Consider the following 12,790-nt stretch of genomic DNA (forward strand, 5'->3'; position numbering starts at 1 on the left):
AAAATGGATTGAACAACCTGATACATGTCTGAGAACATTATAGCTACAACTTAAGAGTAATTCCACTCCCTGGATTACTTTTGACTTCTTCATAATGGGTTGATTCATGAACATGTGCATATCCTTGTCTGCCCCTAGTACTCTTAGAAACACAAAGTACAAGTGCTTGCATACTAAAGAAGGTTTCTGCTTTGTCGATCTTCCTTGAAAATCAAAACATGTGCATGATGGCATCTTAGAAATTGCAACATCATAATGGCCTCCATCTAGTGTACGGTCTCTATTCACTACAAATATCTCATGAGCATTCACCTTCACAACCGTCTTCTTAGGCACAAATGCATCCATATCTAGATCTTGGTTGATCCTTTATTCTACTGCCTTGGATATTGTTGACCTATAATGGGGATGTCATGAACTTGTGGCCATGGGGTGGTTGGGTTTCTCACAGATGCTATTTTATGCTGAGGGATAGCCTTGACACATTGTAGTTGATGCATTGATAGTGCTATGCTCTCTTGGATGAGACATTATTGATGCTTATGCCCATGGATGGTGTTTATGCTTGAGGCATTTGGCTCTTATTAGCATTGGGTTTGCCATAGTTTTGTCATTATAGGTTGAGATTTTCTTTTCGGCCAGATTTACTCATATGGATGCATAGTATATGCACATGAGTTAGATCCATTTTTATGCTTTGAGCTTTGAGTTTTTGGTGATATTACCCTCCATTGTGGCAGACATATTTGGGTGCACCTGGTATTTGGTGTGATTCTTTCGTGTAGGCATTAGCATTTGGGATATTGCTTTATTTGCATCATGGCATCCTCTTCCATGTCTGAAAATGAGTTTTTCACCATTAAAAAACTTTTCTCTGTGAAAAGAACAAATAAGGGATGTGCTTATCAAAAGACATAGATTAAATAATTGGAAGGGATTGTAGCCAAACCTGCAGCTATGTCTGAGGATGATTGGAATAAGTTGGATGCATTAGCAAAGTCTGCTCTTAGACTTCATCTTGCAAAGTCAGTTTATTTCACAATAGTAAATGAGCAAACTATGGAAGATTTGTGGAAGAAATGACATTGCAAACATGCTGAATAGTAAAACAGTTTAGGAGAGATGGAATGTGTTCTTAGAGATGCAACTTTGAAAAAATCTAGTGAATTTTCTTTCCAGAAAAGAAATTGTGCCATTTGTAGTTAATTATTCATAAAACTGTGTGGAAATGGTATAGGACTATAGTCATTGGTAAATGATCTTTGATTTGCAAACGTTGTCATAGGGTCCAAAAAATCATTATCTTTTTCAATGAGTACTTGTATCCCTACTTGGGGGCTATTGACTTTTTAAAGGCAGCCACTTGTTTACAGGCTATGAGGCCTTTTGGATGACTAGGAGGGTGTGGATATTGCAAATAACTGTATAGAAATGAGCTCATGGTGTTTCCTCCTTTATCGATTCATTTAAAGCATCCATGTAGGTTCAAAGTTTGACCGGTACTATGGAGGACGAACTTTTTAGCAGCAGAGCGAAACTGGAATATAGAATTCAAATTCAATGTTATCATGATCATTAGATAGTTATCATGAACATAGAAACCTCTTAGAGCCAACACTTAGGTTAGGTGAGGGCCAATACTAAGGCAATGTTCATTCCATGGTTCCTGGGATAGGCGAGATAGTGGGATGGGACTTTTGTAAAATAAAGGCGGATTAATTTTTGCCCCTCGACCTAGAGTATAGTGGTGGGGAGGGGAGAGCTTGATGGGAAGTGGACTGTTATTTATTATTATTAGCACTATGATGGAGGATTGAAACTCTTTTTATGAATTTCTATGTGTAGTTTTTTAAAAAATTAATTAAATTATGTGTTTCAAATGGAGATCATCCTACAAAAATTGCCTTTAATAAACCAACGCTATTTAGAAAATCATTTGCTTTCTCTTTTGCATCAAAAAGCGCTTGCTTTACCTCTATATACTAGGAGGTAGTGCCCACGCGGACTTGTGCATCGCTAGGCATGTAGCATGATACATCCTACAAGATGTGAACATGGGCAGCCAACTCAGGTGGGCAAGGACACTCTGTTGCTTGAGATGTCTCTTAGGAGAGAGGGGAATGCTAATTGGAGGAAGCATAGAGATAATGAAGAAGACGAAGGTCAAATGAGGTAGATGATTAAAGGTTTCTTCTTTGTGCCCCATAACAAGGTTCTCAAAAGGAGAAGAAGAGGAGGTGAAATCTTATTTGGATGTGAATTTCCATGAGACAATATATTTTGTACTAGGGAAAACAGTCCATTTGGGATCTCACAAAGAGCCAATACTCACCATAAAAAAAGGAAAAACTTGAGATAGTAAAGAATGCAAAGAAGGATGGCAAGGTGAAATTCATCAAAGAAGGAAGGGTAATGGTGGTGGATAAGAACAAGGGAAAAGGTAACAAGTCTTAGTACTCAGGACCCTTAGGATCAAAGTATGGAATGTGGGAGGCTTGCCTATAGGCAAGACACTGTTTCCAGCACTAGGAACATGGGAATATAAGGGTAATGAATTCAAAAAAAGGAGACTTCACAAAAGACTTCACTTTGGGGGCAAACACAAATACATATGTGGAAGAGGGTTCGTGAGTGCCATCTCTGCCGATGTTGCATTCCAAGACTTGATGGCAACATATGAGGCGACCTTGATTAGCGCAGTTACCTTGCCTCCTCTCCCACTTTGATCCTGGGGGTGAGGTAGGCTCAAGCAAGTGTAAAGTTGTATGATGTTGTCCAACATGATGCCTTATATAGCTCGTGTAGATCCATGATTCCTCATTGCAGGTACCTTGCCTCCTCTTTTTGGGGTGAGGCAGCCCCAAGCAAGTGTACACAGTTGTATGATGTTATCCAACGTGATGCCTTACATAGTTTGCGAAGATCCATAATTCCTGGGATAGGCGAGATGTGGATGAATTCCGGAACCCTCCGACCTAGAGCATAGTGGTGGGGAGGGGATGGGTTGATGGGAAGGCAAATGTTATTATTATTAGCAATACCTTCTAGGATTGAAACTACTTTTGTGAATTTCCACGTGTAATTTTTAAAAAAAGTTAATTGAGTTTGTGTTTCAAAAGGAGATCATCGTACAGAAATTGCCTATCAATAGCCCCCAAAAAATGCCTTCAATGCCCTTTAAAAAATCGTTTGCTTTCTCTGTTGCAAATTCAACAAGTGAAAAAAGATGAATGACACATGTCATTCATTAGGCCTGCCTAAAATAAATGGGGAGGCGAAGGGGGGGGCTAGGGATGAGTGGTGGAGTGAGGGAAGCTAAGAGAGAGAGAAAGAGAGAGACTAGTGGTGGAGTGAGGGAAGCTAAGAGAGAGAATGGGGAGGTGAAGGGTGGGTGGGCTAGGGACGAGTGGTGGAGTGAGGGAAGTTGAGAGAGAGAGGAGAGAGAAACCCAAAATCGTTAGTTGTGCATAATTGCCCCATTTATTGGGCTGACAGCTTTAACAAAGGCCAATGAGAAGGAGTTTATGAAATTTAAAAACTCCCCTATTTTAGCTTTGCCAAAGTAGAACCATTGCTAAGGCTACCCTGTAAGGGCAGGCCAAAAGCGGCTCGTGTCTCCTTTGTTCCACTCGCAAGAGGGCAAACTCCAATGTGTGGTGGGAGAGGGGAATTGTTAAAGGGGGGTAAAAGGTTAAGAAAGCAAGGAGATAATGAAGAAGAAGAAGAAGGAGATGAAGGTGAAATGAGGTAGAGGAGCTTGTGGGTGTCCCATATAATAAGATGTGTTAAGAAGGGGAGGAGGAGCGGAGGTGAAATTTGATTTGTCTTGAGAGAGAGAGAGAGAGAGAGAGAGAGGAGGAACAAGGGTTGCAGAGGGGCTTTTGGAAGAGGGGATATCCCAATGAACAGTCGTATCACTGCCTCTGTTCCTTTGCTTTAGATCCTTCTCTCATCCCTTCATGTTGATCTTCCTCACTCTTCGCCTCTTCCTCTTCTTAGCCTTCCCCTTTCTCTGCTCTTCTTCCTCTTTCCATCCTCCCCTTGGTCTTGATTTTCTTTTACCTTTGCCTCCTCCTCCTGCCTCTGCCTTTGTCCCCTCCCCCCCTTGCCGGCTCAGCCTTTTGCCTCGCTTTCCCGGTCGCTCTCCCGATGGGTCGCAGATCTCGTAGCCATTTCCGTAGCCGCTCCCTCGGGCTTCTATAAGCTCTGGTTCCTCTCCCCCCCAGGTGTCTGCGACCGAAGCTGTCGGGCCTGCTAGCTGTATGTGACCTCGGTGGCTTGATTTGTTGTATTCAGCTTTTGGGTCTTCTAAATAGGGGCTTCTTTGCGAATTTCCGGTGCTGATGCCTGAGCAAGGGGCGCCCACGATGGGCGACGAGGCCCAGAAGCGAAACACGGACTGTGTGTATTTCTTGGCTTCGCCTCTGACTTGCAAAAAGGTACCCGCTTTTAACTATCTGTAGCGTCAAGTTCGAATTTTTTGTTACTGACCGAAAGACTGTAGATGAAAACGGATGTAGCTTTAGTCAAAAGGAGTTTCTGTAAGCACAAAGCTTGCTTTTATGTGCCTCATCTCGTTAGTATTAAATCTAGCCTTTGCCCAACGTTAAAGGGTGCTGAGGCTTATCATCCTGCCATTAGAAAGTGATCATTAGGGCTTATCGAAAATACCTTAAGTCTTGGTCAACAACGGTCTTCAAGGCAACAAGAGGAACACACTATTTGAAGTTTTTCGTAGTATGCCTTCCTTTAGGGCATATAGGGCACATCGAGTAGCCACATGCCGTTGTGGCTACGCTTGCAGTTGTGAACACCGTTAAGATAGCCCTTTGATTCTAGCTATTCAGAAGGTTGTAAAATATTGAGGCGTGAAGATGCCAATGACTTGGGTCTTACACGTTTTGATACCCTACGTCTATGTTTATATGCTATTTTGTTACTGTGGTTATTTTGCAGGGGAATGATTGTGAATATAGGCACAGTGAAGCTGCTCGGATCAACCCCAGGGATTGTTGGTTTTGGCTTGGTGGTAATTGCCTTAATGCCAACTGCTCATTTCGACATCCAGTAAGCTCTTACACTATAGCTGTCCTTTTTCAATCCTTCCACCGTCACCCTTTTAAAAAAGGAGCACGAACTTGTTGTCCACAGCTTTATACGAACGATTTATTTGTCAAGTTCACTGCCAGAAACAGGGATACGTCATGTAATCATGTAAGGTGTGGTTCTAAGTTCTTTTATGCAGAAACTTTAAGACAGTTGTCACACAAGAGGCTCAACCATGTGCTAGTTTGTTTGATTTTGTGAGATTGGACGCTTTCAGCATTGCCAAGGCCCAAAAGCAGCCTGTAGTACGTCTGTGCACCTGACATTGCCATGTGAACCTTTTCTCATGGATCAGAAGTCATAAACTATGATTTGAGATATGAAGCAAGTTCAAGGTTATTAGAGCAAGTAATAAATTTGAAAAGTTATGGATCCATAAAGTGAGCTTGTAGAGGTGAATTCTTGCAAGGGCTGATCCTAATCACAACGTACACCTGCTTGATCAGATATTAGAAACTATATGTGATATCCGGTAGACTGCTATGCAATGGAGTCAAAGTAGAATATTGATAAGAGTGATAGGTACGAAGAGTTGTGAGCGTGTGAAGGGAAACTCTTGTGAGGATTCACGGCCTTTATTAAAAGGTACAAACTCTCTTGTTTTAATTATGAATGCATATAAATAGAAGGTGCGAGCATTCCTAGATGAGATCGTCTCATTACTATGACCATCCATTTCATCTTAAAATTTGTAATCACTGCGTTCATGAGTGACACTCATGAAATTGATGGGTTGTGTTTTAGAGGATGAGTTTGGGGATGCTCTTGGATTCATATAGATATATGTTCCCTCCTTATTAGACATTCAAATTTCACTTGTGAAGTTTTTGTCTATGTTGTGGCTTGGTGATAATGCGATAAATTCTTTGTATTGTAAGTGATGTGTTGTGCCATCACCTAGATTGTAGTAGTTTTTGGTTAGAAATGCTTGCTTGGGAGCAGACAAAATGAAATCTTATAGTCTTCACAAGCAATTGTAGCTTGAATGAAGAAAAATTGGACTATCTTTTGATTAGCCTTCTCCTTTAGTACTAGCCTTTGTCATGGCTGAGTTTGCCCTTCACCTCTGGGGCAATGATAGAAACTCATTGCGAAGACCTTTGTATAAATGGATGCTCCGGTACATGTGGGTATGTGGATTTGTATGTGTGAGAGCATACGTGTATATTATGGTCTACACCCACAGTGAGGTGCTAATGACGATAGTGGGGATGTCATAATAGCTACTCCTTGCTATGCTTGATGGAGTTGCCCGATGGAGTTCATTGTTTTCAACCTTGTGATTGATTGTCATGAGATCAAAACCACACATTGTGTTATGTTTTTAGAGGACGATTTTGGGTATGTTTTGTGGATTCCTCTTTCTCTCTCTTTCTCTCTATCTCTCTGCCCGATGGAGTTCATTGTTTTCAACCTTGTGAGTGATTGTCATGAGATCATAACCACACATTGTGATATGTTTTTAGAGGATAATTTTGGGTATGTTTCGTGGATTCCTCTCTCTCTCTCTCTCTCTCTCTCTCTCTCTCTCTCTCTCTCTCTCTCTCCACACACACACACACACACACACACACACACACACAAACGCACGCACGCACACACGCACACGCGGGCGCGCGCACACAAAAAAAGTCCTTAAGATAGCCACTATGGACCTATATTACTTGCAATTAATGAACACAAAATTCTATGCCTTGTATAGACCAGCTATTTGATTGGCTTCAAGGATCAAGTGCTTTTTAAAATCAAAGATATTGTGATGTTAGGATATAGACTCATGATGGGTCTCATGGTTGGTGTATTGAGACCCTATTTGGGTAATCTTACAATAGTATTTTTGTCTAGAATGGTACTCTAGTATTAAGACAATTTTGCATACAAGGAGGATTTCAAAGAGTGGCTCAATTGCTTCAAAGAAATAGTCACATGCAAAAGACAGTAAGCTAGGCCAAGTGCTTGGGGTGGATTTTGCATACAAGGAGGATTCCAAAGAGTGGCTCAATTGTTTCAAAGAAATAGTCACATGCAAAAGACGGTAAACCAAGTGTAGTTTCTTCTAGCTTTCTAGAGTGGGATGATTCAAACTCTGATTTTGAATGATCTTTTTAAGGAATATTGAAGAGTGATGGCTGTTCCTTGGATTATTGATTTTATTGTGGACCTACTAAGATGATCTCTAGGTACTTGTTCCAATGCTAGCTCAACTTTAGGGGAAGGGAAAGGCCTTTCCATGGGAAGAAGTTGAGAAAGAGAGGTTTGAAATGTAGTGGGTCTGAATTGGCAATTTTTAGTTGGAATGATTGCTAGTTGAACGATAATCAATTTCTTTTGAAAGCAAGAAGGTTGATTTAATACAAGAATAGCATATAAGGAAAAGCCTTGCCAATATGGAAGCATCAATTGCTTTTGAAAAAAAAGGGGTAATTCAGCACAAAACATCTTACAAACAGCAGCGCTCTTCTTAATCCATGCCTTAATGGAAGCAGCTCTAGCTTAGAGATCAAAGGCCAAGGGGGTTGAGCTACTCAACATATTGGAAGGGCACATAGAATGTAGCAGTGTGTCCACTCAGTCAGAAGTTGAAGATCTACGAATGTGATGAATGGGATACCAAGTATCCAAAAGACTTAATGCTGTTTAAATGTAGCTAGGAATGAGCAAGGATGTTCATGATTATGTCTTCGAGTTGTTGAAAGTGTCAAGTGGCTGCACTTAAGTGCTTGAAGTAAGTTATGGGAGAGTATGTCTATAGATTTATTGTAAGCTTATCCTAGATTGGAGAGGGTACTTTGAGGGTAATAGCAGCTATAGATTTGATATAAGGTGGATTATTTGTTATAACCAAGGGAAAATTGAAATGCCTCCTTCCTTGTTTCCTAACATGACATACATACATACACATACACTTACGTACGTACATACATACATATGTACGTACATACGTACATACTTGATTTGGCTGTCTACCTGGCTGCAAATTTCTTTAGATCCGTGTGTTCCAAATCTATGTGTGTTTACATGTTTGATTGTGATCTAAGTAGTAAGGGTGTTGTAATGCATAGTTACAATCACCCGCTGCAGGGTCAGGCTACAGCAAGCAAGCTGTTGTGTTTCTGACACGGTTAGATTAGGCAGGAGGTAGATCACATCATCCCCCTTATTCTCTTTTGTAGCCCTCTTGCTAGGATGATGCCTAGTGCTAACCCTAATTTCTCCATCACAGCTATGCACATATTAACTGAGATCATGGTTGCTAGACATGATGAGACACAACACCCAAATAAGACTTGGTATTTATTTAATAAACATATAAAGTATACAAATATATAGATTTGGTTATTAGTATAGCCATAGCCAAAATCCGGCCATATATTAGTAATTACATAAAATCTAAACATTTAAAACGTCACAATAATTTTAACTTTAGAGTCTATGCACTTAACGCACTATACATTCAAGATTTAACATCAAAGTTGCTGAGACAATAGAGCTTGGAATTCACAACTTAGAATTGAAATATCAAAATCTAAATAACAAGGGGGCTAGCATGTAGAATTGAAGTCTGGAAATCTATGATAGATCAATCATCATAGGCATCATAATTGAAGTTTGATACATCATAAAACAAACAACAAGGCGATAATTGAAATGAAAGTCTTTTGTCACATGTCAACAGTAAGCCATAACAAGCATCAGTGGACAGAAGAAGATTTAAAAATAGGGTTTTAGGACACTAGCACTCGTTTAATTTTTTAAAATTGGGAAAAAATATTACCCCCCCCCCCCCCCCCCCAAAAAAAAAAAACAAAAACAAAAACAAAATAAAAAACAGACATGTGTCTTAAAGACCCGTACATTTCTGAAGTGTCTTAAGTCTCTTACCTGTAACACACATTTCTAAACAACCATGTGTGAGATGTTATTAGTATTTTGTTGGCACGACTTTTATTGATGTGTTCTAACGTTTACTCCCTTTGTGCAGCCTCTTGATGGAAGACCTGGATCTACGCCAACTTCAGGAACAATCCCAACACCATCATCAATGGCATCATCAGCTGCTTTAGCTGTGACAGCATCAGCTTCTACAGCATCAGCATCAGCAGCACCTCCACCACCTTCTGTGGCAAGCAAATCTAGAGTAGCATGCTTTTTTTTCTCTCAAGGTTTTTGTGCCAAAGGTGATAAGTGTGCTTTTATGCATGGTCCAACAGTAGCTTCAAGAATGGAAAGTACAGTTTATCAGAGACCTCCTAAGGCACCAGGTGCCAAAGGGATGGAAATAGGTGGCAAGCCATCAAATGTGATAAATGGAAATGATTCAACAGCCCGTAGACAAATGCCTCAGGGGTTACCATCAACCTCAGAGGGGGCCCGAATCCATCAAAGTGGATCTCAATCAGTTCCTTTGAAAACGGCTGTGCCTGCACGAGAGGTTTCTTCAATTGTGAAGGATCCAGAAAGAGTCAGAAAGGCTGAAAATTCCCAGACGTCTGCAATTTCCAAACACCAACTTCTTATTGGGGATGAAAAGGCAAAACAGATTTCTGTTTCAAGTGACAGATCACATAAAATACAGAATACAGGTGCTGGGGAAAACAGGCTTCAACGACCTCAGTCTAGGGATGAGAAAGCAAGACAAAGTCATCTTTCAGGAGATAGATCAAGTCATGTACAGAATTTGGATGATAGATCAAGGCAGGGGGAAAATAGGCTGCCACGTCCTCACTCTGGGGATGAGCACCTGCGGCAAGTTCAACCTGGTAGTGACAGGTTGCGGCAAGGCTTGTCAGGAGCAGAAAGAAAGCAGAATGGGTTCGAATCAGAGGAATGGTGGAAGGAGTCATCTCCTGGCTTTGATGTCCTTGTAGATGATGGAGCAGACCAACTGATGTACCCAGAAGATGGTGAATATTTGCCACATCTTGATAATGTCCTTGAATCAGCCAGAGCACATAGTCGAGGAAGGATGACACATTCTGATGATTTGTCAGATTTTGAACATGAACGCACTCGGGTTTATGATCAGTTGGGATACTATGATGCATCAGATCAGTATGAGCATGGATCCTATGAGCTTCAAGAGCAGCAACTAAGCTATGATCAGGTTGCTTCTTCTGATCGTTTAAGCAGACAGCGTAGCATTCCCTATAATGCTAAGACCAGTGAAGGTGTCCTTGGCAGAGATAGGCGGGGAATGATAATTGAACAAGACATTCAGCACAGTAGTAGTGATCTTCGCAACCACCTGGTAGAACGCCGGAGGAATGATAAAGTCCAGCACCTAACCACAGAAAGCCATAGTAGAAGAGCTCATCAAGACTCAGCTGATAAGTTTCATCATAATCGAAGGCATCAAGACGACCGTCTAAAACAGGAGGCATTATCAAGGAATCAGGTTCCTCCTCAACCGGGAACTAGATCAAGTCACAGGAGGCCTTCTGGGAGGGCTGATTCTGGGGGGACTAAAAGGCCATACCATGATATTGGATCAGATTATGAAGCAGCCAGTCCTGATAAAGTCCCTTTGAGGAGCTCACCAAACAAGCGCCCTGTAAATGATGATCTAAGACTAAAATTGAAAGACAGAGAAAGTGGAAGATATGTCTCTGAAGTTGCTTTAGATCCAGAGGCCAAAGGCTATACAACATTCAATAACAAGAAGCTAGAACAAAAGAAAGAGCCTGCAACTTTTGCTGGTCCAAAAAGCCTTGCTCAGATAAAGGCAGAGAAAAGAAGAGTTGGGGCTGAAGATAATTTCAAAACGTTGGAAGGGCTTGATGGGTCTAAGAGCCAGGTGCAGTCAGGTGGACATTCCAGCTTTGCAGATCAACATCTAGTTCTGGCTATAAAGAGCCAGATAGCACCAGTTTCTGCGTCTAATGCTGGTAAAGCACTTGATGATGGTTCATCAAGTGAGGAGAGGAAAGGTATTCTCTCCAATCATGAATCAATCAAGACTTCAGATTTCAAGGTGCCAAAAGCTTTGAGTTTAATATTGAAGGAAAAGCAAAAGCCAGAGTCGAATGGTGATGAAGGATTTGAAGAAACCAGAAAGGAGCTATCTCCTAACAAAAGTCCGACACAGGGGGTAGGAATAAGCGGAATTTCTAGTGCCACCTTGTCATCCTTGGATGCTTCCAAAGATGGAGGTGACAGAAGAATTTCCGCAGATGCAAATGATACCACCTATGATTCACCTGGCCAAATTGTGTCACACCGTGAAGACAATGAAATGCCTCTACAGGAAGGTCTTGCATCAAGCTTGTCAGGTATGAGGGAAGAAAAGATGGAGGAGGAGACACATGGAAATCTAGTAGATGAGGACTTTAAGGCGGAAACTGTTTCCTCTGATGATATGATGGAAGATGGTTTAGATGCTGGTGACAATGCTTCAGATGCAGAGTATGGGTTTGATGATGACGAAGAGGATGACTTCGCAAAGAAACTCGGTGGCTTTTTCACCTAAGCTAGTAAGCTGCTCTTTAAAACTAGTGCTGAACTTTATGTTGTCTTTGATTTGATTCTGTATCTTATGGCTATGCGATGAATCTAAAGTCATGTCATATTGGCAGGTCCTATTTGCTAGCCATAGCAGGTCAAAGATCAACGTCAAGAGATCAACATTCTTTTGGCAAGCAGTTTTCTGCCAACTGGTTGACCTTCTGTATGAAAACCTGTTCATGCTGGACCTGGTGAAGCATTTTGTTGTGGATGTCTATAAGACATTTCATTGCAGTTGAGGTTATCGTATGCCCCTTAGTTTGAGCAAGTAAGCATGTTTGGCTCATTTGTGTTTTAGAGTCCGGAAGCTAATTGAAATCAGCAGCTATGAGTATATACACATTTCTTGCGTTTGGTGCTACATTCTTTTATGGCCACTAAAAAAATGGGCCCACTGCTGTTGAATTGTTTTTCAGACTCCTGTTTTTGTGGAGGTATAAATTGAAGACTCACACCACTTCTTCGCTCCTGTTTGTTCTACCTAGGTACCTCATGTTTTTTTTTTCCCCCCCATATAATCAAAACCTGCTCTCTAATGAGCACCTATTATCAAGTGTGACTCTTACCTTTGCCTTCAGAGAAATTAAGGCATGCTAGTTGATGTACTAATGTCCATTAACTTGCCATAGAGTTTGGCATGGGACCTTGCATCTAGTTTGGACATGGATTATGTAACTAGTCTATTTGCAGGTAGGACTCTTTAAGGAAATGCCATTCATGTATTGTTTACATCCAAAGATGTGAAGCTTGAGAATCAATCCAGGCTTTTCATTTATGTTTCTTGCTGTGTGTGGCGAAGTTCAAGTATTAGTACTGGTTATCCTTTTCATTGTTAGTACAAAGCTTATATGATGGAAATGAGATTTGCAGCAATGTATGACATTCGTAGTGACTCTTTGTATAAACATTTCATCCACTAAAATTGATATATGTTTATACCTTTGGGTGTTGAGGATGTGAGTATGAGTCCATGTGCTAGTTAATTCTTGGGAAGTCGTTGGGATATAATTTTTTTCTTGATTTTGTTTATGTGCAGTATCATCGCACTTTACACACCCCTTCAACTAGGTGGAATTGACTTACATGCAAAGTGGCATTCCCATCACATAAGTACTTGATTCTTTGCATGTGCTTCATTTAGCATTCCTTCAATTGCTATAGGTTATCTTAACCGTTTGTAATG

General features: G+C 40.9%; 1 protein-coding gene across 1 annotated transcript; it reads left to right on the top strand.

The window, feature by feature from the left end:
* The first annotated feature begins 3,775 nt into the window (after positions 1-3,775).
* Positions 3,776-12,307, top strand: LOC147905864 (uncharacterized). Its single transcript, XM_087375136.1, has 4 exons — positions 3,776-4,439; positions 4,957-5,067; positions 9,089-11,576; positions 11,679-12,307. Exons 1-3 carry the CDS (start codon positions 4,344-4,346, stop codon positions 11,570-11,572), a joined length of 2,691 nt encoding a protein of 896 aa, XP_087231262.1. The 5' UTR covers positions 3,776-4,343; the 3' UTR covers positions 11,573-11,576; positions 11,679-12,307.
* Positions 12,308-12,790: the final 483 nt, after the last annotated feature.

Source organism: Dipteris shenzhenensis, chromosome 1, assembly GCF_047967505.1.
Source record: "Dipteris shenzhenensis isolate YYH24624 ecotype China chromosome 1, Dip_SZ_1.0, whole genome shotgun sequence".
In the NCBI taxonomy this organism is placed as follows: domain Eukaryota; kingdom Viridiplantae; phylum Streptophyta; class Polypodiopsida; order Gleicheniales; family Dipteridaceae; genus Dipteris; species Dipteris shenzhenensis.

Coding starts and splice junctions, on each gene's coding strand:
- LOC147905864 (XM_087375136.1), top strand. CDS start 4,344: ATGCCTGAGCAAGGGGCGCCCACGATGGGCGACGAGGCCCAGAAGCGA. Junction 4,440..4,956: donor CGCCTCTGACTTGCAAAAAG/GTACCCGCTTTT, acceptor GTTATTTTGCAG/GGGAATGATTGTGAATATAG. Junction 5,068..9,088: donor ACTGCTCATTTCGACATCCA/GTAAGCTCTTAC, acceptor CCCTTTGTGCAG/CCTCTTGATGGAAGACCTGG.